The sequence below is a fragment of the Aspergillus novofumigatus genome (genome assembly GCF_002847465.1).
Source record: "Aspergillus novofumigatus IBT 16806 chromosome Unknown P174scaffold_3, whole genome shotgun sequence".
NCBI lineage: Eukaryota > Fungi > Ascomycota > Eurotiomycetes > Eurotiales > Aspergillaceae > Aspergillus > Aspergillus novofumigatus.
The window spans coordinates 3,054,020-3,074,561 of record NW_020194276.1 but is presented as its reverse complement, the minus strand read 5'-3'; the positions used below and the strand labels follow the sequence as shown (position 1 = coordinate 3,074,561).

General features: G+C 51.9%; 10 protein-coding genes across 10 annotated transcripts; 6 read left to right on the top strand and 4 right to left on the bottom strand.

The window, feature by feature from the left end:
- Positions 1–166: 166 nt before the first annotated feature.
- On the top strand, positions 167–2,094 carry P174DRAFT_450222 (transcription factor TFIIIB subunit BDP1; the record flags this gene model as incomplete). Its single annotated transcript, XM_024828912.1, has 3 exons — positions 167–303; positions 363–452; positions 590–2,094. The coding sequence occupies exons 1-3, from the start codon at positions 276–278 to the stop codon at positions 2,092–2,094; spliced, it is 1,623 nt and encodes a 540-aa protein (XP_024684459.1). The 5' UTR covers positions 167–275.
- Positions 2,095–2,313: 219 nt separating this feature from the next.
- On the bottom strand, positions 2,314–3,541 carry P174DRAFT_511545 (DUF1183 domain protein). The gene is made up of 3 exons (XM_024831797.1): positions 3,311–3,541; positions 2,736–3,248; positions 2,314–2,709 (listed from the first exon to the last, which is right to left on the bottom strand). Exons 1-3 carry the CDS (start codon positions 3,366–3,368, stop codon positions 2,381–2,383), a joined length of 900 nt encoding a protein of 299 aa, XP_024684458.1. The 5' UTR covers positions 3,369–3,541; the 3' UTR covers positions 2,314–2,380.
- Positions 3,542–3,695: 154 nt separating this feature from the next.
- mmm1 (ERMES complex subunit MMM1) lies at positions 3,696–5,770 on the top strand. The gene is made up of 3 exons (XM_024821153.1): positions 3,696–3,795; positions 3,853–3,883; positions 3,942–5,770. Exons 1-3 carry the CDS (start codon positions 3,780–3,782, stop codon positions 5,383–5,385), a joined length of 1,491 nt encoding a protein of 496 aa, XP_024684457.1. The 5' UTR covers positions 3,696–3,779; the 3' UTR covers positions 5,386–5,770.
- P174DRAFT_503133 (acireductone dioxygenase (Ni2+-requiring)) lies at positions 5,446–6,454 on the bottom strand. Its single transcript, XM_024831136.1, has 3 exons — positions 6,265–6,454; positions 5,829–6,200; positions 5,446–5,762 (listed from the first exon to the last, which is right to left on the bottom strand). The coding sequence occupies exons 1-3, from the start codon at positions 6,292–6,294 to the stop codon at positions 5,712–5,714; spliced, it is 453 nt and encodes a 150-aa protein (XP_024684456.1). The 5' UTR covers positions 6,295–6,454; the 3' UTR covers positions 5,446–5,711.
- A 152-nt stretch (positions 6,455–6,606) lies between these two features.
- P174DRAFT_503132 (tRNA modification protein MTO1) lies at positions 6,607–9,038 on the top strand. The gene is made up of 2 exons (XM_024831135.1): positions 6,607–6,759; positions 6,825–9,038. Exons 1-2 carry the CDS (start codon positions 6,653–6,655, stop codon positions 8,794–8,796), a joined length of 2,079 nt encoding a protein of 692 aa, XP_024684455.1. The 5' UTR covers positions 6,607–6,652; the 3' UTR covers positions 8,797–9,038.
- Positions 9,039–9,686: 648 nt separating this feature from the next.
- Positions 9,687–11,168, top strand: P174DRAFT_368854 (alpha-mannosyltransferase; the record flags this gene model as incomplete). The annotated part of the gene is made up of 1 exon (XM_024822247.1): positions 9,687–11,168. One exon carries the CDS (start codon positions 9,687–9,689, stop codon positions 11,166–11,168), a length of 1,482 nt encoding a protein of 493 aa, XP_024684454.1.
- Positions 11,169–11,266: 98 nt separating this feature from the next.
- On the top strand, positions 11,267–11,694 carry P174DRAFT_147371 (uncharacterized protein). Its single transcript, XM_024821152.1, has one exon. The coding sequence runs from the start codon at positions 11,365–11,367 to the stop codon at positions 11,605–11,607; it is 243 nt and encodes an 80-aa protein (XP_024684453.1). The 5' UTR covers positions 11,267–11,364; the 3' UTR covers positions 11,608–11,694.
- An 88-nt stretch (positions 11,695–11,782) lies between these two features.
- P174DRAFT_367806 (cardiolipin synthase) lies at positions 11,783–13,381 on the bottom strand (the record flags this gene model as incomplete). Its single annotated transcript, XM_024822198.1, has 4 exons — positions 11,783–11,912; positions 12,265–12,529; positions 12,632–12,951; positions 13,188–13,381. 4 exons carry the CDS (start codon positions 13,379–13,381, stop codon positions 11,783–11,785), a joined length of 909 nt encoding a protein of 302 aa, XP_024684452.1.
- A 1,509-nt stretch (positions 13,382–14,890) lies between these two features.
- On the top strand, positions 14,891–16,732 carry P174DRAFT_387633 (uncharacterized protein; the record flags this gene model as incomplete). The annotated part of the gene is made up of 2 exons (XM_024823367.1): positions 14,891–15,877; positions 15,929–16,732. 2 exons carry the CDS (start codon positions 14,891–14,893, stop codon positions 16,445–16,447), a joined length of 1,506 nt encoding a protein of 501 aa, XP_024684451.1. The 3' UTR covers positions 16,448–16,732.
- A 1,265-nt stretch (positions 16,733–17,997) lies between these two features.
- P174DRAFT_419754 (camp independent regulatory protein) lies at positions 17,998–19,431 on the bottom strand (the record flags this gene model as incomplete). Its single annotated transcript, XM_024824804.1, has 1 exon — positions 17,998–19,431. One exon carries the CDS (start codon positions 19,429–19,431, stop codon positions 17,998–18,000), a length of 1,434 nt encoding a protein of 477 aa, XP_024684450.1.
- Between the last annotated feature and the right edge of the window lie 1,111 nt (positions 19,432–20,542).

Here is a 20,542-nt window from a genome sequence, read left to right as displayed (position 1 = left end):
ACGTTGAAGGGCGTAGCCGTGCAGGTGGTTGTGATAAGCAAGACTTGGGAAGCCAGGAGGATTTTCGGCCTGGGAGGTTTAGCGTCGCCTAGCGCCTCCCACGTGACCGAGCCCACTTCCCCCCAGAGTTCAGACGAACTCACGGCATCTAGTCTAGACTTCTGCATGTCACTCTCTACGTGTATTCGTTGGACCAACCATCCCATCGCATCAGTTCTGTTATCGGCCTGGACTTTGATGGTTCCATTTGTCTCCAGCGATGCTGAGCTGTGAGGATGAAATCTTTTTCGAGCTCTGTCATCAGTAAGTGTTGGATCCTGCTCCTACAACGTGCTGCATCGTCTGACCGCTTCCGTCTTCAGATAAGTCGGGCAAGAAATTTGCTCCAAAGGCGCCTGTCCGACGCGCCCCTCCGGCCCCTTCTGCCACCCCAGCACCACCGCGAAGACATAGTACCGCTTCACAAACATCTACTACTCAAAACACTCAACCAGCGTTTGATAAAATTCCTGCCGAGCCCGCGCCTCCTGCTACGGTCCCGGAGCCTTCTGTCGCATCTGCGGCTGATGTTGAATTACCCATCGCCGAGACGTCGGGGGCCCGAAACCCGATTCAGCGCCATCCAAATCTGTGACAGCCATCCCCGTTCCGGTTTCCAAGCGTAAGGCATCTTTCTCGGCTCCCACACGGCGCGTGACTGTTGAAGAAGCACCTGCGCCGTCTCAGTCTCTCGCGCATCACAACACCAATACCGAGCGCTTACCCACAAATCTCGACGCGAATGGGCCAGAGAAACAAAGGGAAATTGTTCAAAGTATCGAAGACACTCAAAACCTTGTGAGCTGCGATGACGCCTCGACACCTGCGGCTAGTTCTCAGAAACTTCCACCTGTTGAGGCCGCTACAGAGATCCGCCCATCCAAGCGCTTGAAACTGACTCAAGAATCGTCGACAACATCCACCCGTCCTACTCTTTCACCATCCCATGTCATTACTCCCCCATCTACCCAACCCCCGACGGTTGAAGAAACTACAGAAGTTACCGACGGAGCTGAATCGCAAGCAAACGCCGACCAGACCCGAAGAGCGTCGAAGTCGCGAGGCAGAAGGGCGAGCCGCGTCTCGAATGTTGAAGATGCCGCGGGCAAGGTGAAGAGGAAGCAACAGCGGTCTCGCAAAAAGCGCGAACCAACACCTGAAGGAGCGGATCTCATCGAAATCGCCCCAGCAGTTGTCAAAATGTCGGAATTGTGCAAGGATTTACGAACAGGGAGAATGTCTAAGCGGGAAACTGAATTGCGCAACATGGAGCTCGCTGAGCAGGAACGCAAGCGAGCTCAACAAGAGGAGGAGAGCCAAGCGCCAGTCCCTCTCAAACCGAGCGCGGAAGCTACATCCCCCGGGGCGGAACCTGACATCGACCTCGACAAGAAGCCGCAGGCCGGTCCTGTGATGCGAATCGTGAATGGAGAGATTGTGCTTGATGCCGCTTCCCTCCAGGTCGACCGTTACGCAGATGCGGCGAGAAATGCGGGGGAGCTGGAGGATGTGGTGGAAAGCTCTCTTACTCGGAAGATCAACCAAGCTACATGGGGAAAGCGGTCCAAGACAGAATCATGGGATGAAGAGATGACGGATCTATTTTACAGAGGCTTGCGAATGTTTGGCACCGATTTCATGATGATCAGCAAGCTGTTCCCCGGAAGGTCGAGACGTCAGATCAAGCTGAAATTCAACAACGAAGAGCGGCGCGCTCCAGAACGAATCAAGGAAACACTGTTGGGTCCGCGGGAAACAGTTGATATCACGACGTATTCCGAAATGACCAATACTGTGTATGATGACCCCAGAGTGGTTCAGCAAGAGTTGGATGAAGAGAAGAAACGGATTGAGGAACAACACGCAAAGGAAAAGCAGGCTCAGGAGGATTTGCTTCGAAATCCAGACGGCGCGGCTGGTGGTGCAGCAGCACCAGGGCTGGATAACGCCAATAACGTGCCCGTAAAGGGCAAACGAAACAACAAAAGACAGGCGATGAGAGCTATGGGAGGCGGAACTGAAGAAGTGATTGGCACGATTGATGACCTTCCTTGATTATTTAAGCGATTTGCTGGTCGGAGTTCGGTAGAAATTCGGGGGGGGGGGGGGGGGGGGCGCGTTTAGCGCTGTCTCTGTGTTGCATGGCTTTGAGATGGGATTACGACCACGGCCTGGTGCCTTTTCTGCTGTCTACCTCGGTGTTGCTTCTCGCTTCATCGGAGCTTGTAATATTATAACTAGACTGTCCAACACATGCTAGGTTCGTCATGCAGCGTCTAGGTAGGTTATGACAGCGGTATTAGGGGCGAACAAATCAATTCTAATGTCCGCGATTCAAGCATTATCTTCGTCTTGTTGAGCCGAATCCCGTACTCTCTGTGGTAGCCGATAACCGAGGAGGGGAACGCGGCCGTGTGCTGCTTTCTCTCCAAGGCTCGTGGTCATCCCATCTTCTAGAAGATGACGGTCTGTCGCTATGCCGATTGCTTCTCCTACCCATCTCGTAGCCAGCCATGCCACCAGTCGCAGCACCGGTCCAAAAGCCCGGTCTCCACCCTGGCTGCGAAGAACATGAACTACTATCTGGAAAGCTGCTGTATGGAGGAGGTGGCCCAGGATAAGGCCCATAGTCATTTCCTCCTCCTGCTCCTCCTCCACCACCACCACCTCCTCCTCCTCCCAAAATCCGCCCCAACCTCGTCCAACATTGGTCCTTCTTCGACGACCTCGCAGCTCAAAACAGGAGCGGACCATAGGCCACAAAATCATAACTAGAACCGCAGCCCAGAACCCTAAGAAAATCAGGTCGACTAGAGCGTCCACGCCTCGGCGCCATCCTTTTGTCACGCGCGGGATGGACTGCATGTCATCCTCTTGTATTTTACCAAATCGCCTCTCCCCGCGCTCCGTCAACAGTAGCCGGTACTCGACACCACAGCTGCCCTTCAACACCCACTTGTCGTCAGCATTTCGGTATCCCTCGCAGATCACATCTGTTGCGCCCAACATGAACTCCTCTGGAAGTGGTGCAGTGCAAGTCCACTGGACATCTTCTTCGTCGTAATCGTATCCAGCATTCGTGCATCGCGTAGTCTCTATCTTGTACTTGTCACAGATGGTCTTTGACGGTCCCACGCATTTCAGCTGTGGAATCGGGGAAACACGGCGAGAGGAGGTGAGACGGTTGGCGAAGAGTGTCAGCGACTGCACTCGCGAGAGGAGTATGGCATTTGGCCCGGGGGCGATTCCGAAGATCTGCCGTATGCGAGACCTGGGGGAGCAAAGCATAGAAGCCATAGTAGCAGTGAGTTGATGCTCGGATACTGCATTCCGCGAGTTGAATATTTCCGTTCTGTGTGGAGTATTTTGTAGCAGGAAAATCAGTTTGGAGGCATCTTAATTATGGGCACAGAGGCGAGGCAGAACCAGCCAGCTGGTAATATAGTACAGATTCTTAAGGATCTAACATGGATGACTGCGAAAGCTCAACGTGTCCTTACACAGAGGTGTGAGCTCGTGGGTCATTTTGGAGTCCAATCGCGATACGGATGTGATAAGCAGCTGCTCCAACTTAGCTAGTGCCTTGGCCGAGGCCGACAGGGTCCATCATTCGTCATTCTTTTTTGACCCTTGACATTGATCTTCCAGGGTTCCAACACATTGGAATCTTCAATTGTAGCGTCATTTGTTGTAGCAATGGGGTTATGGAAAGCACCCGATAACATATACAGCAGCTGAAAATGTCTTCTCAGCTAAGTGAGATTGATCCGATTCCATTGTTGATTTGATCCAAGACTGACAACACTGAACTAGACGACCCCACGCCTGTCCCGGCTCAGTCCTCGTACGTCAAGGTCACCGTTCATTTTAAGGCAGCTGAATAGCTGATGAAGTAGGAGTAGTTTATCGTTTACACAAGGGTTCTTGCTGGGACAGCTCTCCGTCGTGCTTCTCATTGCTGCCTTCATCAAGTTCTTCATCTTCGGCGAAGCGCCGCCTCCGCCCTCTCGCGGCCTTTCTCATCGTTCGGCGACTCATCGGCGTTCCAATTCGATTTACAGCAGCGCACAACATGATGGAAGCACAAGAACATTGAGAGAAAAGCCATCTAACTCGAACGTCCTCCGTCCGGTACCGTCCTCCGCGACCAACACCCGCTCCATCCTGCGAAAGACCTACTACACTGCAATCCCCACCAATCCCACTTCGAAACATGGACGACACAGGATACACCATTCTTCACACCAGCCAGAATCGTTGGACTGGTTCAATGTTCTCATAGCTCAGACCATTGCTCAGTACAGACAAACGGCATATATGCTGAAGGACTCGCCGACATCATCCATCCTCAGCTCGCTAACGGCGGCCCTGAATAACCCCGAGAAGAAGCCATCATTTATAGATAAAATTACTGTGACGGACATATCTCTAGGGGAGGAGTTTCCGATTTTCAGCAATTGCCGGATCATTGCTGTTGATGACCCAAATTCTGACGGTGGACGGCTTCAGGCACTGATGGACGTCGACCTGAGTGATGATAATCTCTCCATCGCTATCGAGACGCAGTTACTTCTCAATTATCCGAAGCCATGCTCTGCCATCCTTCCCGTGGCACTCTCGATCTCTGTTGTCCGCTTTTCAGGGACCCTTTGCATATCACTCGTTCCCGCTTCCACGCCTCCACTCGACACTCCATCCCATTCCCCATCTCCCCCTACCGCCCAGACAACAACGAACGGACGCTCAAAGCGCGAAGATCAGACGGGTGGAAGTCACTCTCGCGCAGGTGGCTCCTCGGAGGAACCCAGCGGTGAAAATCCGCCGAAAACCAGTCCGAAGAGCAACGTTGCGTTTTCTTTTCTTCCAGACTATCGACTGGACCTCTCCGTGCGGTCGTTGATCGGCTCTCGTAGCAGACTCCAGGACGTCCCTAAAGTCGCTCAGCTGGTCGAAGCTCGTGTTCATGCATGGTTTGAGGAGCGCGTTGTCGAACCTCGGGTGCAGGTCGTGGGATTGCCAGACCTCTGGCCTCGCATGGGCAGAACAGGCGTACGGACCGGCGATGATTCGGAAACGGGCTCTAATGCGCCGCGGAGTAGCACAGCGGCGGATGCCAGCGGGTCTGCCCGTCACGAGGACTCGTCTCGCGAACCAGAGGTGCTCAGGTTTGGATCACTGTTGGGCGCACGGCCGCCATTTGACCTTGCGTCCCGAACGAGCAGCTTCAATGTTGAAACTGGGGACCTCCGCAGCCGCAGCATGACGCGGGAAGAGAGCAGTGGTAACTTGAGCGATCAATTCCACATGCCTGGCTCTCTGCCAGGAGGTGGTGTAACTACGACATGAGTCAATATCTTGACCGGTAGCTTAAAAGACATAAAAATGACATGTTTTTCACAAGTGCCTGGGGATTCCATAGTCGTTGTACGTGAAAAGTGTCATGATCTATCGAACTGCTATGATATATACAAAACCATCAGTTATGAGCTACAAGCACCGGAATCTCATGGCAAACGGTAGTCTTGGCCCCGCTATCAGCCATGCCTCTCACCATGCTGGCAATTAGCATTAAGTCATCAATGGAAAGCAAATGTTCTAAGCAACAGCCTTGTTCTGGACCGTGCGGAGGTAAGACTGCCGATGAGCGTTCTCATCGACATCAGGGGCACGGTTCAAGGGGTCCATTTAGGCTCTTCCTGGAAAAGGCGCATAGCCTTGACGTACTGTGGACGAAGCAGTCAGCAAGTCGGTACTCGAAGCGTAGACAATATAAGGTCATGGAAACCAACATTCTTGTCATCAGTGGTAAAACGATGGTAGATACCAGCGGGAAGAATGATCAAGTCATCCTTCACCAACTTGATCCGGACCCATTCGTCCTCCTGGCCCCGCACGTCAAAGTAACCCTCGCCGTCACGGATGTAGCGGATCTCCTCATCTTCGTGCAGATGCTCATTGAAGAACATCTTCACCTTCTCCTCGTACACATCACCCATCGTCTGTGGAGAAACGACAATCTCATCGCGGTTCTTGTATCCACGTTCCTTCGCCAATTCATTGACAGACTCGAGGGAGGGGAAATGGTAGTACTGCACTCCAATGGAGGCAAGGTAGTCCACCGTCACCGGACGGCCAGAGTCATGGGGTTCCCGCTGGTCGCCCTATTGTAATCTCAGTCTCTGCCCGATAAGAGGGGGAGCCATAGTCTCGGATAATGGAACCTACCGGTTTGTTGTCAAACCAATAAGCCTTCATAGTGGAATGGTTTTCCTGTGTATGGCCGCCAAAAGAGTTCTCTTGCGCTCAGATAAGAGTCAACAGGTCAACACACTCAACAAAGTACGTCTTATCCTATCAGCGCGAGGATATTAGAAGATAGGAAACGCATGTAAGGGCCTGCGGGGCATGAAAAAGCAGCCCCGCAACTAGTGATCGCGCAAATCATGGGCAATATTGCTTATTTGCATTACGTCCGCTTTTCCACCGCCTTCGGAAATAAATGGCAATAAGAAAATATCAGCCACGTGATCCGGATATCCGCCAGTATTTTTCCATGGCCGCAATGCAGTTTATTGTTCAGGTGTAGAGTTGTCCTGGCTAAAAAGCTGTCATCATGGCTTTCCGGGCACGTTCAGTGGCTCTTTGGCGATGGGGCTCTGCTCCTCGGTCCCGGGTCATCGGCCTCACACGAGGCATGGCCACGGTTTCTGATGGAACCCGGTATGGTTTTTCCCCAGCACCCTTATCCTAGTCGTCTCTGCACGGTACTGACTCTGGGCATGTAGGGCATACGATGTCGTTGTTATTGGAGGAGGCCACGCTGGTTCCGAGGCCTCTGCAGCTGCGGCTCGATCAGGCGCACGCACCGCATTGGTTACGCCCTCGCTTTCGAACATTGGCGTTTGTTCCTGCAATCCGAGTTTTGGAGGAATCGGGAAAGGGACAATGATCCGCGAAATTGATGCCATGGACGGTGTGGCCGGGCGGATCATCGACAAGGCCGGTATCATGTTTCGCATTCTCAATCGATCCAAGGGACCTGCTGTGTGGGGTCCCCGCGCTCAGATCGATCGGGATCTCTACAAGAAGTACATGCAGGAGGAGTTGGTCGCTACCGAGGGGCTGAGCATTGTGGAAGGCAAGGTTGCAGATATTGTGGTGTCAAAAGAGGGGGTGGAGAACATCCCGGGATCACAGGGCAAGATTGTCGGAGTACGGCTCGAATCCGGAGAGGTAATACCTACTGGGCGTGTCGTCATCACAACTGGAACGTTTCTCGGTGGAGAAATACACATTGGACTTGAAGCGTACCCCTCGGGGCGTATGGGTGAAGCGGCTACGTTTGGGCTCAGCAAATCGCTTCGCGAAGCAGGTTTTCAGCTTGGTCGTCTGAAGACTGGGACTCCTCCTCGTTTGGACATGAAAACGATCGACTTTTCGCCATTGGAAGTTCAGAGAGGCGACTCCCCTCCGCAACCATTCTCGTATCTGAACACAACGGTCGACGTTAGCGATGAGGGTCAGCTTACATGCTGGATGACCCACACCAACGAGGCTTCACACGAGATAGTACGCGCAAATCTTGACAAATCGATTCACATTCGCGAGACCGTGCGAGGGCCGCGCTACTGCCCCTCACTGGAATCGAAGATTATACGTTTTACGGATAAGAAACAGCACCAGATCTGGCTCGAACCGGAAGGATTCGCACCGAATGAGGTTATCTATCCGAACGGTATCTCGATGACCATTCCGGCCGATGCACAATATGCCCTGCTACGCACGGTCCGCGGTCTTGAGAACGTGCGCATGCTACAGCCCGGCTATGGTGTGGAGTACGACTACATCGATCCCCGCAATCTCCGCCCGACTCTGGAGACAAAGCTGATCAGCGGCCTGTATCTTGCAGGCCAGATCAATGGAACAACCGGATATGAAGAAGCTGCAGGACAGGGTATCATTGCCGGTACGAACGCCGGTCTGTCTGCCCAAGGCCGACAGCCGTTCACTCTCACCCGGTCGGACGGATTTATCGGAATCATGATCGACGACCTCATCACCAAGGGAGTATCCGAGCCCTATCGTATGTTCACAGCACGAAGCGAATATCGCATTTCGACGCGGTCCGACAATGCCGATCTACGACTCACCCGTATGGCCCGTGACGCCGGAGTGGTCTCGGACAAGCGGTGGCGTTCCTTCACCGACACAGAAGCGCAAATCAAGGAGTTGCAGACTCTCCTTGCCAACACAAAACTCTCCTCTACTGTGTGGTCGCGCAAAGGATTCAAAACTCGAACAGATAGCTCGGTCCGCTCGGCGCTCGATCTCCTCTGCCTCGACGGTGTGGACATCGACGCTTTGATCCCCCACATCGAGTCGCCATCGGGCATGGCATATACACCCTCCTCATTCGACCCCATAATCCGAACCCGGGTCAGCATCGAAGGCCGCTACGCGCCTTATGTCAAGCGGCAGGAGGCAATGGCGAGGAAATTCCTGCAGGATGAGAGCCTCATCCTGCCTCCGGACTTGGACTACTCGAAGGTCCAGGGCATCAGTACCGAGGAAAGACAGGCTCTCGAGCGCGTCCGCCCTGTTAGTGTGGGAATGGCGAGGCGCATCGAAGGAGTCACGCCAGCCGGTGCTCTGCGGTTGCTGATGCACGTCCGCAGGACCATGGACACGAGCAAAGAATCACTCGATGCAGACGCGATTGAAGGCTCTGCGGAGAGCGTGTTGCGTGGATCTGTTTGAGAGTGCCGGATGCATCGTGATGTTCAAACATCTAGGAGGCTTGTACGATTAAGATTGGGTTTAACGTTTATTGGGAAACTGCATGGCGCATGGGATGGTATAGCGACTGGAATATTACTAGGGCTTGTTGATCTTTGCATTGCATATCGCATTGTGGCATACTATACCAAGGTTACGTCTACTCAGTATACTCTCAATGGCCTCGCCTCAACAACAACACATATCGTGTATTCCTGAGCTCCAAATTCATAATATATCCCTCTCTATCTATCTACTATTCAAAAAGCAGAATAATAGACGAGGAGAACACTCCAAGTCTTAATCGTACTATGATTGAGTCGATGATCATAACCAACGTGGTGAGTAGAACAGACTTTCCGCAGACCGGGGGAGCATGACTCTTCTATGATGATCATCAGCTGTGATTATTTTATCCCGTCCAATTAATTAACCGTTCGCTTACCCGTAACCCCCCAGTCTACGCCTCGTATATAGCAGTCTAATCTCACTTTTATTGCAATGTCAGCTTAGTTATCTATCTCTCTCTCTCTCATCTTTTCTTGACCTTGGACTCGCTCGTTTTTTTCTGCATACTATTCCCACACCCCAGTGTCTATGTATATTCACTCACGCCCGCAATTCTGCATTGATCGTCAGCGCATTACCAATCTTCCACAATAGTGATTGCTCTTGGATGTCTCTTGCACTGCGCTTATAAACTCTTTCTGGGGCGTCGCAGGTGCTAGCGCGTCGGGTGCGCAAACTTTCGCAGCCCCCTGAGCTTCCGTATCTTGTGCGACGAGGTGCACTCGCTGGGAAAGGGCTATCACTCAGCTTCGCCGGCGAAGGCGACTGCTCACCCTCATCTTTGCGCTCGCGCGTCGACGACAATGGCAGTACCTCGGATATATTCGCGAGTGCGAACGCTACTGCTTGCACTATTTCTTGCCTCGGTCTTCACCTGGTCTTTCGCGCGATGGCGATCTGTCCCAGTCAAGTCAGGCGACAAAAACCCTTCCTACGTTGATAGCGTCAGTGTTGGAGTCTTGCATTCTGCCGATGGTCATATTCATTTCTGGCAGCAGTTCCAGCCACTTTTGGCCAAATACCAGCCGAAATGCGACCCGCCCACGCGACTCGGCAATGCGCCGTCTGTACGGTTCGAGGAAGCGAAGCCGGAAGACCGCCGGGAGTATCTGGACATGCTACCGGGTGAAGTGGAGGCCATGAAGAACGCGCATACCGGGTTTGTTAATGACATCAAGAGCAACCCGCCGCAACTACACTATGTCCCCAACACAAGGGGCCTGGTCTCGACAGCAGGAGGTTCATACCTGCCTGTCCTGGTCATTTCTCTTCGAATGCTCCGGAAAACAGGCTCAGAGCTTCCGGTAGAGGTCTTTTTGGCAAACGAAGAGGAGTATGAGGAGTATATATGCGATGTGGTTCTGCCGTCTCTGAATTCCCGATGTGTGGTACTGTCGCATATTCTCGATGCAGTCCCCAAGATCATGCAGATAGAGAAGTATCAGTTCAAGCTCTTCGCAATGATGTTCTCGTCTTTCGAAGAGATCCTCTTCTTGGACGCCGACGCCTTCCCGCTAGAAAAGCCGGACATCCTCTTCGCGAGCGAGCCCTTCCGGTCGAAGAATATGGTCACATGGCCGGATTTCTGGGCCGACACCATCTCGTCATACTACTACCAAATCGCATCGAAACCGATGCCCCCAAACACCATTCGCCAGTCGACCGAATCCGGCGAGCTGCTCCTCTCCAAGAAGACTCATTCGAAAACGCTTCTCCTGAGCACGTACTACAATTTCTGGGGCCCAGATTACTACTGGGCACTGCTGTCACAGGGCGCAGCAGGAGAGGGCGACAAAGAGACCTTCGTCGCAGCCGCTCTGACAATGGACGAACCGTACTACCAAGTCAGCGAGCCCATCGTCGCTATGGGCCACCGCACCGAATCTGGCCTGGCCGGCTCCGCAATGGTCCAATTCGACCCCGTCGAGGACTACGCCCTGACACAGAAGGGGGAATGGCGCGTGCACGGCTCCAAAGCTCCCGCGCCCCGCGCTTTCTTCATCCACGCAAACTTCCCCAAGTTCAACCCCGCCACGGTCTTCGACGAGCAAGCCGTCAAGCCGACCTTTGAGGATGACGGCAGCTACACGCGCGCGTGGACGATTCCCGAAGAGGTGATTGGAAAGTTCCGCACGGATGTGGAGAAGCAGTTCTGGAGGGAGATCTTGTGGACGGCGTGCGAGCTCGAAACCAAGTTCCGGTCCTGGGAAGGCCGCGACAGGGTATGTCAGCGAGTCAAGGACTACTGGAACGCGATGTTCCCCACCCAGCCGGCCAAGACATGAACGGGTGTCCTGAAGGTTGACAACCCGAATCGGGCCTTTGATGTATGAGACCATAACCGGGGAACCGGGACACGTTTCCATCTTTCCAGCATCCTACGGTGGCCGGGAACTCACCTCGTCAGTGAGCAGAACTCTCCTTTAGGGCATGCCCAAACTCCACGATGTCCAGCTGCCCTGACAGAAACCCTACTGGAGTATGTGCTGTCATAAGGCGCACGAGGTGAGCAAACAATCTCGCCGGCTTTACGAATGTTACACACTCAAAAGGCAATCATATCTGTTCATATATTTGTTCGTCAATGACCATTATCTCCTACGGAATCACTTCGCATCTATCGGCCATTTCATCGGCTGCTACGCGATCTTCTCCCGCAGAGGAAAAGCTACGAGAAACCGGAAGACTCATGCTTATGCACTTCGCTTCATTTGCAAATATTGAATCTATTACTGCCCCTTTGTATGTACATTAGCAGGTCATATACACTCCAACCATGCAAATATTTACCACAGCGTGCAGTAACCCATCAACCGAAACATAGGAGGCGACAGTATCCGGCTTTACTACGCCGACGCCATGCACTTTTCCCTGAATCATCTATACACTATGCACAAGTTCAAGAGGGCTTCTTTCCGCTGGCTCTTGCAAGGCGCTTTTGTACTTCCTCCTTAGTGAGGATCTTTACTGCGTCTTTGGAAAAGACGTAACTGAGCCCAGACCAGATCGTAGTGGCTGCAACGAGGTACCTAGGTAGAAAGTTAGGATGCGATGCAAACGAATAGAGAATATTAACGAAAAGAAAAGTGTGCAAAAAAAGTAAGATATGTAGATGAAAATGATTTTGCAAAAACCAAAAAACGTACAACAGCCGGGATTCGCTGGTGGTCACCCACCCAACTACTAACCGGCCGGCGTGTGGCTTAAGTACGGCTGAGCGGACGGGAAGCCCTGTTTTCCACACCCTATGGTCGTACGTGCTAGAATTTCACATAACGGCAACCATATGCGCAGGGACCTCGCATTCTCTTCCGAATTTCAAAGGAAATAAAGGTGAAAAACGATAACGACGAAAAAGAAAAGGATTCAGGTGGTACTTACTGCAACGCCGTCATTCCTTCTCGGAGATTCCATGCATCGAGGAATGCCTCTGGAATGACAGGCAATGCGATCGCGGAACCCACAAGCACAAGCTGCAACGCTGTGTTGACTTTGGAGATACCCGTTGGCTTGACTTCTGCAGAGGGAAGGGAGAAGTCCCAGTATCGTGCCATGGTCTTTGGCGGGGGAAGAGATATCCAGCGATAGTAGATTGCGGACAACGCAAGACCCACATCGCGACCGAGAATGATTACCGCAAGCCATACTGTTCCCAATCAGTGACTGTCAAGATGAAATAGGAAAGAACCCATCGTTCGATATTTGAGAGGTTATAACAACAGCGTCATAGAAGGAGAAGGAGCCCTACCAGGAATAGAACCATTGACAGCCAAGCAAGCGACACCAATGGTCATCAAAAGTTTATCGGCCATTGGATCAATAATCGTACCAACGACAGTTTGCAGGTTATACCGTCGAGCAATGTAGCCGTCCACAAGGTCTGTGAGACCAGCATAGACAAATAATGATAGTGCAGCGGCATGATGATCATGAACGAGGAAGTAGCCCACCAAGGGAGCTGCAACTAGACGGGAAAACGTGAGGATATTGGGAACTGTGTAAATGTTCTCATGAGTAGGAATAGGAATCTTGGAAAGGATTGGAGACTTCTTCGGGCCGGATTGAGGACTACACATGGTTAAATCTCAAGAACGGCACCGACAGGCGCAGATATCAATGCTCACTTTTGAGAGGATTTCTCCATCTGATCATCCGGCCTTTTCGAGCCTGACCATCTCCTCTGTAGATCAAGTGGTCGGTGACACAGAGGCATGATGCCACGGAGCATGCAGCCCGTGTGTCTCGCGAACCTAGCAACCTGTTAGGCTCCATGAAATGTCTAGCTGAATAGGCAATGCACATACCTGTCTTGTATGCGACTAGGACGAGCTGGTGGAGTGGATACCGTCAAAGTGTGTATGTTCTTCCACCCGGCGCTTTGCCATCCTCCGCAGGTAGCGGAAGTCGATCCGACTGCATGAAACATGGCTCCTCGCCATAGATTTGACGATTGCCTGATTGCCCGAATGGGAACCGGCAGGAGAGTATTAGTTGCCATGATGAACCCCCGTCAATCAATTGCACAAGAAACGGGATAAGTGAAATAGCAGAAGAAAGGCGCTTGGCGAAATATTGAATCTGTTCAGCGGTCTGGTTCAATGCATATGTCTCTGTTGGCGAATTTCCCTAACTCAAGACAGCCGCTGGGACGATAACATGATCAATTAAGTCTGGCGTTTATGTGTTCGTCAAAAATTATGCTGTCAACTGAAAACCCATATGCTGCGATGGGGTCAACGATCAAAAATGAAGGTCAGATTCGAAGAAATGCACGATGACGGAACGAAAGTCAAGGCTCTTGTGGCAAATGTGAACGTAACAAGAAGTGAGAGACAGCCTATCCTAGTGACGGCTTGGATAGTCAACAATCTATCTCTTGGACTTTGAATTTATGGTGATGACCGGAATATATTATGGCGGCTCAATCACCCGATTCCAAGCAACTCAACGGCGGTCTCGGGTCAGAAGGTATACAGGTGACGGTGGGACCAGACAGCGGCCGACTACAGACCGGCTGGATCCCAGTTGAGCCCGAAAAACCGCACAAATGCTTGTGTCGCAATGAGGCAAGAAAATACTTTCAATGTATACAAATCGAGGCTCGTGACCACCTTTTTCTGTCTGGGGAAAGGAAAATGAGCACGGAAAAAGTGTTGTTCCGGCTCAGTCATGTGATTGTTCCCGAGGTTGTTGTACATAGGTATCTGGAGTAAACCTTTGGGAACATCGACAGGTTGAACCGTCCTCAGTATGCTGGGATACGACGGAACTTCCTCTCCACTATTGTCTGAGTTATTATTTGAATATGCGTAAGACTTCAATCACAGCGGGTGTGGTGTAACCGCCTTATCTCTCGATCCTGAAGTGCAAATCATAAGGCAAATTGACATAAAACTATGATTGTCGAGATTGGGAAGAGTCATACTTGGAACAGTCAAGATAGAGTCGGTAGATGGGAATGATAAACGACTCAATGACGGCTATTCATGGCTCAGAGTTTTCGTGGTTGCTTGTGCTACAACATGGATATGTATACAAAGATATATACTCGAATGTTCCTCGGTCACCTCCAGCATACAGCAGTCTTCTATACCATTCCCCCAAAATCGCAAAGAACAGAATGTGTTTAAGAGTCATTAGCTCTCCACCTGACCTCCCAGGTCAACAAAGCGACAAATTCACTGGCGCATTCACCACATCCATAGTAACACATCCATCCGTCTCTCATCTGACTGTAGATCCCTTCTCACCTGACTCCAGCCATGAGCATCTGTCCACAAGCTCGGTTTTCGCCTTCAATTTTGCCCAAGTCAGTCAAAAGTAGAGCACTCTGCATCTGACACTCGTCAACTAACCTCATAACTAACGACGTTGATATACAGGCTGTTCGCGGATCATCTACTTCCATCGCTCATGGATCCACAAGCAACAAACGCGACCTCAAACATAGGACTTTGACACGAGGCAGTCATTTTTGGCTACCTGATACTACAAGAACGAACTGGGAATGCCGAGCATGAACGGTCAGGCGCCTCCTGCGCCGCTGCCTCGCGACTCTGCCGTCCCTGGCAACAAGCAAAAGAAACTTGAGACCAGCAACACCGAGTCCCAGACGCCTGCAGATCCCAATCTGGCAAACCCACGACTATTGCTCAACGGAGCCTGTATCTACGAGCGTCAATTACCCGGCGATGCATACATCACAGCGCACGTCCAGCGACTGCAGCATGGATTCTATTCCAGCCCTGCCGTTTCCGACAAGGACTATGACCACGTAGACTTCCTGGGGATCAATTTCGTCTTCCACTCACCCAACACTTTGGCGCATCGGTTCAAGGCGGCCACGATTCGAGCCTCTGTGCAGGGCACCCGTCACGTCGCTTCGTCGGACCATTATCCGAACGGCTACCCGCCGGGAAACCCGCGCTTCCTCATGCATGCACCACATCTGATCTACGGCTCAATATCGCCGGAGACACTGCAGTGGAACTACAGCTTGACCGGATCACTGGGAGTCGTTGACTTGCCGGTGATGGCGAGCCTGTCGCCCACCGGTGGTATTAACGGCCGATACAGACGCTTTGAGATGATGAGAATCCAGGGATCAGTCCGGACTCTGAAGAGCCCGCGAGGACGGAAGTTCGACATCGAAGCCGGAGAAATTGTCTGGTCGCTGGAGGAGAACAGTTTGCAGAGATCGGGCCTGCCGCGGGAGTTCACGTTTGCCATGCTGATCCAGAAACCGCGCTCAGACAGCCGCATTGTTTTCTCCCTGGACATCGAGCCGACCCTGCAATCGTGGTACGGCAGCTACCCGGACTGGTGGTTATCGTTGCTCAAGTATCAGCCTCTGAGTCGACGGCCTGTGGACTTTAGATCAGAGGTTGGACAGCGCTTTGAGCCCGCTGCGTCAAAGAAAGGATTCAATTTCGCGACTCTCGAAAGCTCCTTTGATGACTATGTGAGCATGCCGGGGAAGAGATTCGCATCTGTTGTAAGTCCCAAACCCCAATAATAGAAACAAAGTTGACGCAGACAACGACAGATCCCTTCTGACGGAGGAGTGCTGCAAGACGACAACGACGCCCTTCAAGACACCAACCATGATCGCACCATAGTCGAGCCGATCAGGGGGGTCGCAAGATTCGCATATCCCAACACCCTCGCCGGCGCAGCAGCAACAACAGCAACCTCAGCACCAGCGTCTAGCGAGCCGGCCCTTATCGCACGCCGCAGATCCCTCATCTCAGACCCGAGCGCCCTAACCATCCACCTCCTGATGGACAACCAGATGGCCTCGCACCTGTCAAGTCTGCGCGGGAGCCGTCCCTCACCCAAATCCACAACCCACAGCGACATTCATGGCAACAGCACTGCCAAGCGGGATAAAGCTGATCGCCGAGAGTCCCCAAGGGCACTGCCAGCAGCCACCATCCCAGCACCGCCTCAGCGCCGAACAACCCTCCGCAGGACAAGATCGCGAGAAGGACTAAATTTGAGTCTGAATCTGGATCATCATCACCCGGAACCGCGCCCGCAAGTATCCGAGCGGCGTTTTAACTGATGCACCCTTCTTTTTTCTTTTTTTCCTCTCTTCTCAACATCAGGGCAGTTTCACATCGAGCGGCTCACATGACCGAGTGACGACGCGGGAGTCCGCATATCCATTCAGTCACATGCATGAGGCGCAGCACATCCACATCCACAGACTCGCCAACTACCTTACGTACCTCGATTCGAATGAAATGGAATGATCACCACACTCTGCGATAACTACCATAAGGTACCTATCTGCCTAGTTAAGGCACCCCAGGTAGCCAAACACGTAACCCGGTCCCACCAATCAAGGTCCCCAAAGTGGAGTCCTGCTGATCCGCGTCTCCCGGGTCCAAGCACCCCTGATTCGCTGACCCAGGACCCGATGGGCTACGGGACAAATCGGCCCACTGGCGAATGATCTGCAACTGCAAGCAAGGCTATGTCCTATGTCACGTACTGTATCCGTCATAGACAAGGAAAAAAGATATGAAGTTCAGAATGTACTGTAGTTTCTGTTTCGCAGATTGATCTCTGGTAGTTTCAGTGGATGAGCCCATGGGTGAGGGATTGTTTCATCATGACTACCTTGACTGAGGTAGAGCTAGTCTGTACCATAAAATAGATACTGTGTGGACAGTGGATAGCGGACGGGTGGCCTAGAGCGGTGGATCTGACAATGGCCTATTCAAATTACATCCCGAGTCTATCCTTGGAGAGTAAGAATGAAGGTTTTCTAGACTGCGGTCTAGTCCACACTAAGCATCGTATTTCAACGTCGAACGAAGAAATACAGATAGTCAGAGGCTCTGGAAAGAAGCTGACTGGCAAAGATCGAACATTAGTGATGATGTAATCCATCCGTTCCCTCGAGAGGTTACATACAAGGAATGGAGACATGTCACGTAGCACCTTTGTTTCAGCACCAGGAATATGGGGCTGGGCGATTAAATTGGACTATTGAAAGTATGATATAACGTCCGCTGGCAGACCAGAATACACCGATCAGAGAAAAGGCAAAAGACATCAATGTGACCTGGCTTATATTTGGCCTGCGAGGATACTCTCAGCTCCCGAATACACCTAGAGCCTCTCTCCGTAAAAGAGCAACAAGGATATAATAGCTTAGCAAAGCAGGAACGGGTAAACATAGAAAAAGGAAAGAAAAAAAATAAAAATAAAACAGATAGCCACCCAGACCGAACCACCCAAACCGCGACATTGCTCATAATCGTGTAAAAGACGGTGCAACTGAACCCGAATGAAGGACCCTCCGAAAAAGTGCAGGAGAAAAGAATAAAGGTCACAGTTGGCTAAGAACGAAAAGATTTTGATGTGTATCATATCGTCGTAGAAGACAACACAGCAAAACATGAAAGAAACAACCACCGGTATCTTCTCTAAGAGCAGAATCCCATCCGGGTAAACATCCATACCGTGCATGCAGCATCTATCCCCAAATCGCCGCCCTCAGAGATATAATGTGAAGAGAAAAGGAAACCGGGTAATCATCGGGAGGGTGCACGAAACAAATAGAAAGGAAGAAATAAGGGAATATAGGAGGATAGCGCAGCGAAGTTACATTTGCGGCTGAGCTGGAGCAGCCGTGGTCCACGTCGAGACAGGGTAACTCGCATGTGCGGCCGGCGCCGTCGCTCCCATGTAATACTGAGGCCTGTCGCTTCCCGTATAGTAATGAGCTGGTATAGACTCCCGACGAGGGATACTAGGATCGAACGCTGGCGCAATGCCACGCTGCTCGGGTGGTTGTAGCGATGGCCCATCCATGTGGCCCGAGAGACTGAAACTGTTCCCTCGAGAGAAGGTCGCTGGGGTGGAAGGATCGATTGGCGACGTCACGTCCGTGGCAACACTGCGCGACGAGATCGAGGAGTTTCGGTAAGCCGACACACTTTGATCCGATGTGGAGCGATTGCGCTCGCTCAGAGAACTAGGTATGCTGCTGTTCAGGGTGGAAGGCATTGATGAAGACAAAGGCGCATGGTTGATTGAGTCAAAACTGGTCCCATACGGACTTGGTGCTGGGTTGGGATTCCTGTACTGCGGATAGTCCTCCGTCTTGTGCTGGACATGCGCGGGTGCAGAAGGGGCAGGAAGGTACGGATTCTGTGCAGGCATCGAGCCTCCAATGGAATATCCAGGGATCGATGCAGACTGTGGTGCGTGAGAGGCAGTGTAAGGCGCCGTATGCAGATAAAACTCGGGATGGGGATTCGGCATGGCGTATCCAGGAGGCGCCATGAGCTGTGGCCGATATCCATAAACGGTATGAGACGGATCATTCGGATTCTCAAGTCCACCTGTCTCCAGATCATCGATTGGAGCGCGGAAGCTCTGCTTCTGCGTCAGTTCCGCGCGTGGGCGGATATATCGCAGCGACTCCACCATCGACGGCGGATTCAGAACGCCCCGCATCACATCCTCAACGCTGTAATACGACACCAGGTGGTGAGTCACCCCAGAGACAGTTACGCTCATTGTCTTCTTGACCAGCCCCGAATCCTTGAAGCCGTATGAATCCACCAAGGAACCGACCAGTGCCCGTTCCACGTCCGACTGATGCGACCGATCGCCAAACGAGCCAGATGTCGACGAGGGAGAATAAGATCCACCGTTGCTATCGTGACGCGGGTAGGGTTCGCCAGGCCTCGCAGACGGCACTGGACGTCGGTTGGCCTTCTTCATCGCTCGTTTCTTTTCTCCTGGTGGAAACGGCTTCTCGAGCTCTCGATAGACTAGAAAATTGCCCAAGATGCGACTGGGACTCCACGTAACTCCGTCTGTCCATCGTTTGATGCCTGATGAGTTCTCTTCGTAGATGAATACACTCCCGCTGCGGACGAGATGGCTCCTTTCGCGATCATGGGGTCGACGAGGAACGTGATGTAGGATGCCCGTCAAACAGGCCTCGAACAAGATCAGTGCATCTTGCGTCGTTGCGACATACCCCGTAAAGGTGGGTTCCAACACCGCAGCGGTGCCGTTCACCATCTTTCCGTTCCTTCTGTTCCCAATTTGATGGCGGAGGTTGTAGTAGAGTTAGGTTAAACCTAGTTGACAGGGGAGGGGCCAAGAGAAGTAATATCAATCAGAGTTGAACCACTGCTGAATCAGAGTTTCAAGCAACGCGGATATGACTGCGATGTTTCCAGGAAGTTTAAAGAGAGAAGGAGCGAGTGACCAGATCCCAACAGTTGTGGTTTCGCGCAACTGCTGGCTGGAAGGAGGCGAGGTAATTCTTTCTTGCTTGTGTTCAGACCGATGATTTAGTTTTGGGCGCACAATATAAGGAGAGAAATTGAAAGAAGTGGAAAAGAGAGGGGTAAAAGAAAAGATGACAATGTTCGAGATGTATGTAGGTCAAGGTAGGGTAAGGTCGTGAGTAGGTAGTAGTGACACTCCGGGGCAAAGTAAGTGGAAGCTCACGGCAAGGTCGAACCGTAGAAGAAGGGCCGATGGTGCAAGTTTAAAACCAGACCTCCCCCCTCTCTGTCTCTCCAGAGAGTTTAAAGTCTACCAGAGTTTCGACTTTCTGCAACCCGGATCGACGACCAGCACGGGCCCCAGTCTCGTTTTGTTCCCCCAAATCTCCGTCTAGACGGAGGAGGCCCCAACGAGCAAAAAAAGGAAAGAAAAAGAAATGGAAAGATTATTGGATCCGGACTCTGAATTTCTGGAGACTGGAGACTTGATCCAATGGGTCACTGGAACACTGGGTATACAGACACGGATGGAAAACGCCTGGACCTAAGTAGTATAAAAGCTGGGTCGACTGGAGCTTCTGGTTCCACGGGTAGCGATCGGATCGTATAGGTTGACTTGAGTCTTCCAACCACACAAAGCTGCGGTAATTCCCAAGCCTCTGAAGTTCTGGACTGACTGGCCAGAGATAGCATCAGCACCTAGTTCACCTTTTTTTGCGTTTCCTTTTATAACTTGGGATTTTTATAAAAGAGAAGAGGAAATCGCAGTGCCAAGTTCTCGAAGGAATAGGGGAGAAGAAATAGTAGAAACGAACAGTTCAACTGGTGCTGGAGTGGCTGTTCTGTAACTGTATCGCAGCAGGAGGAATGTCAGCCGATTTTATCCACTTTGGGACTCA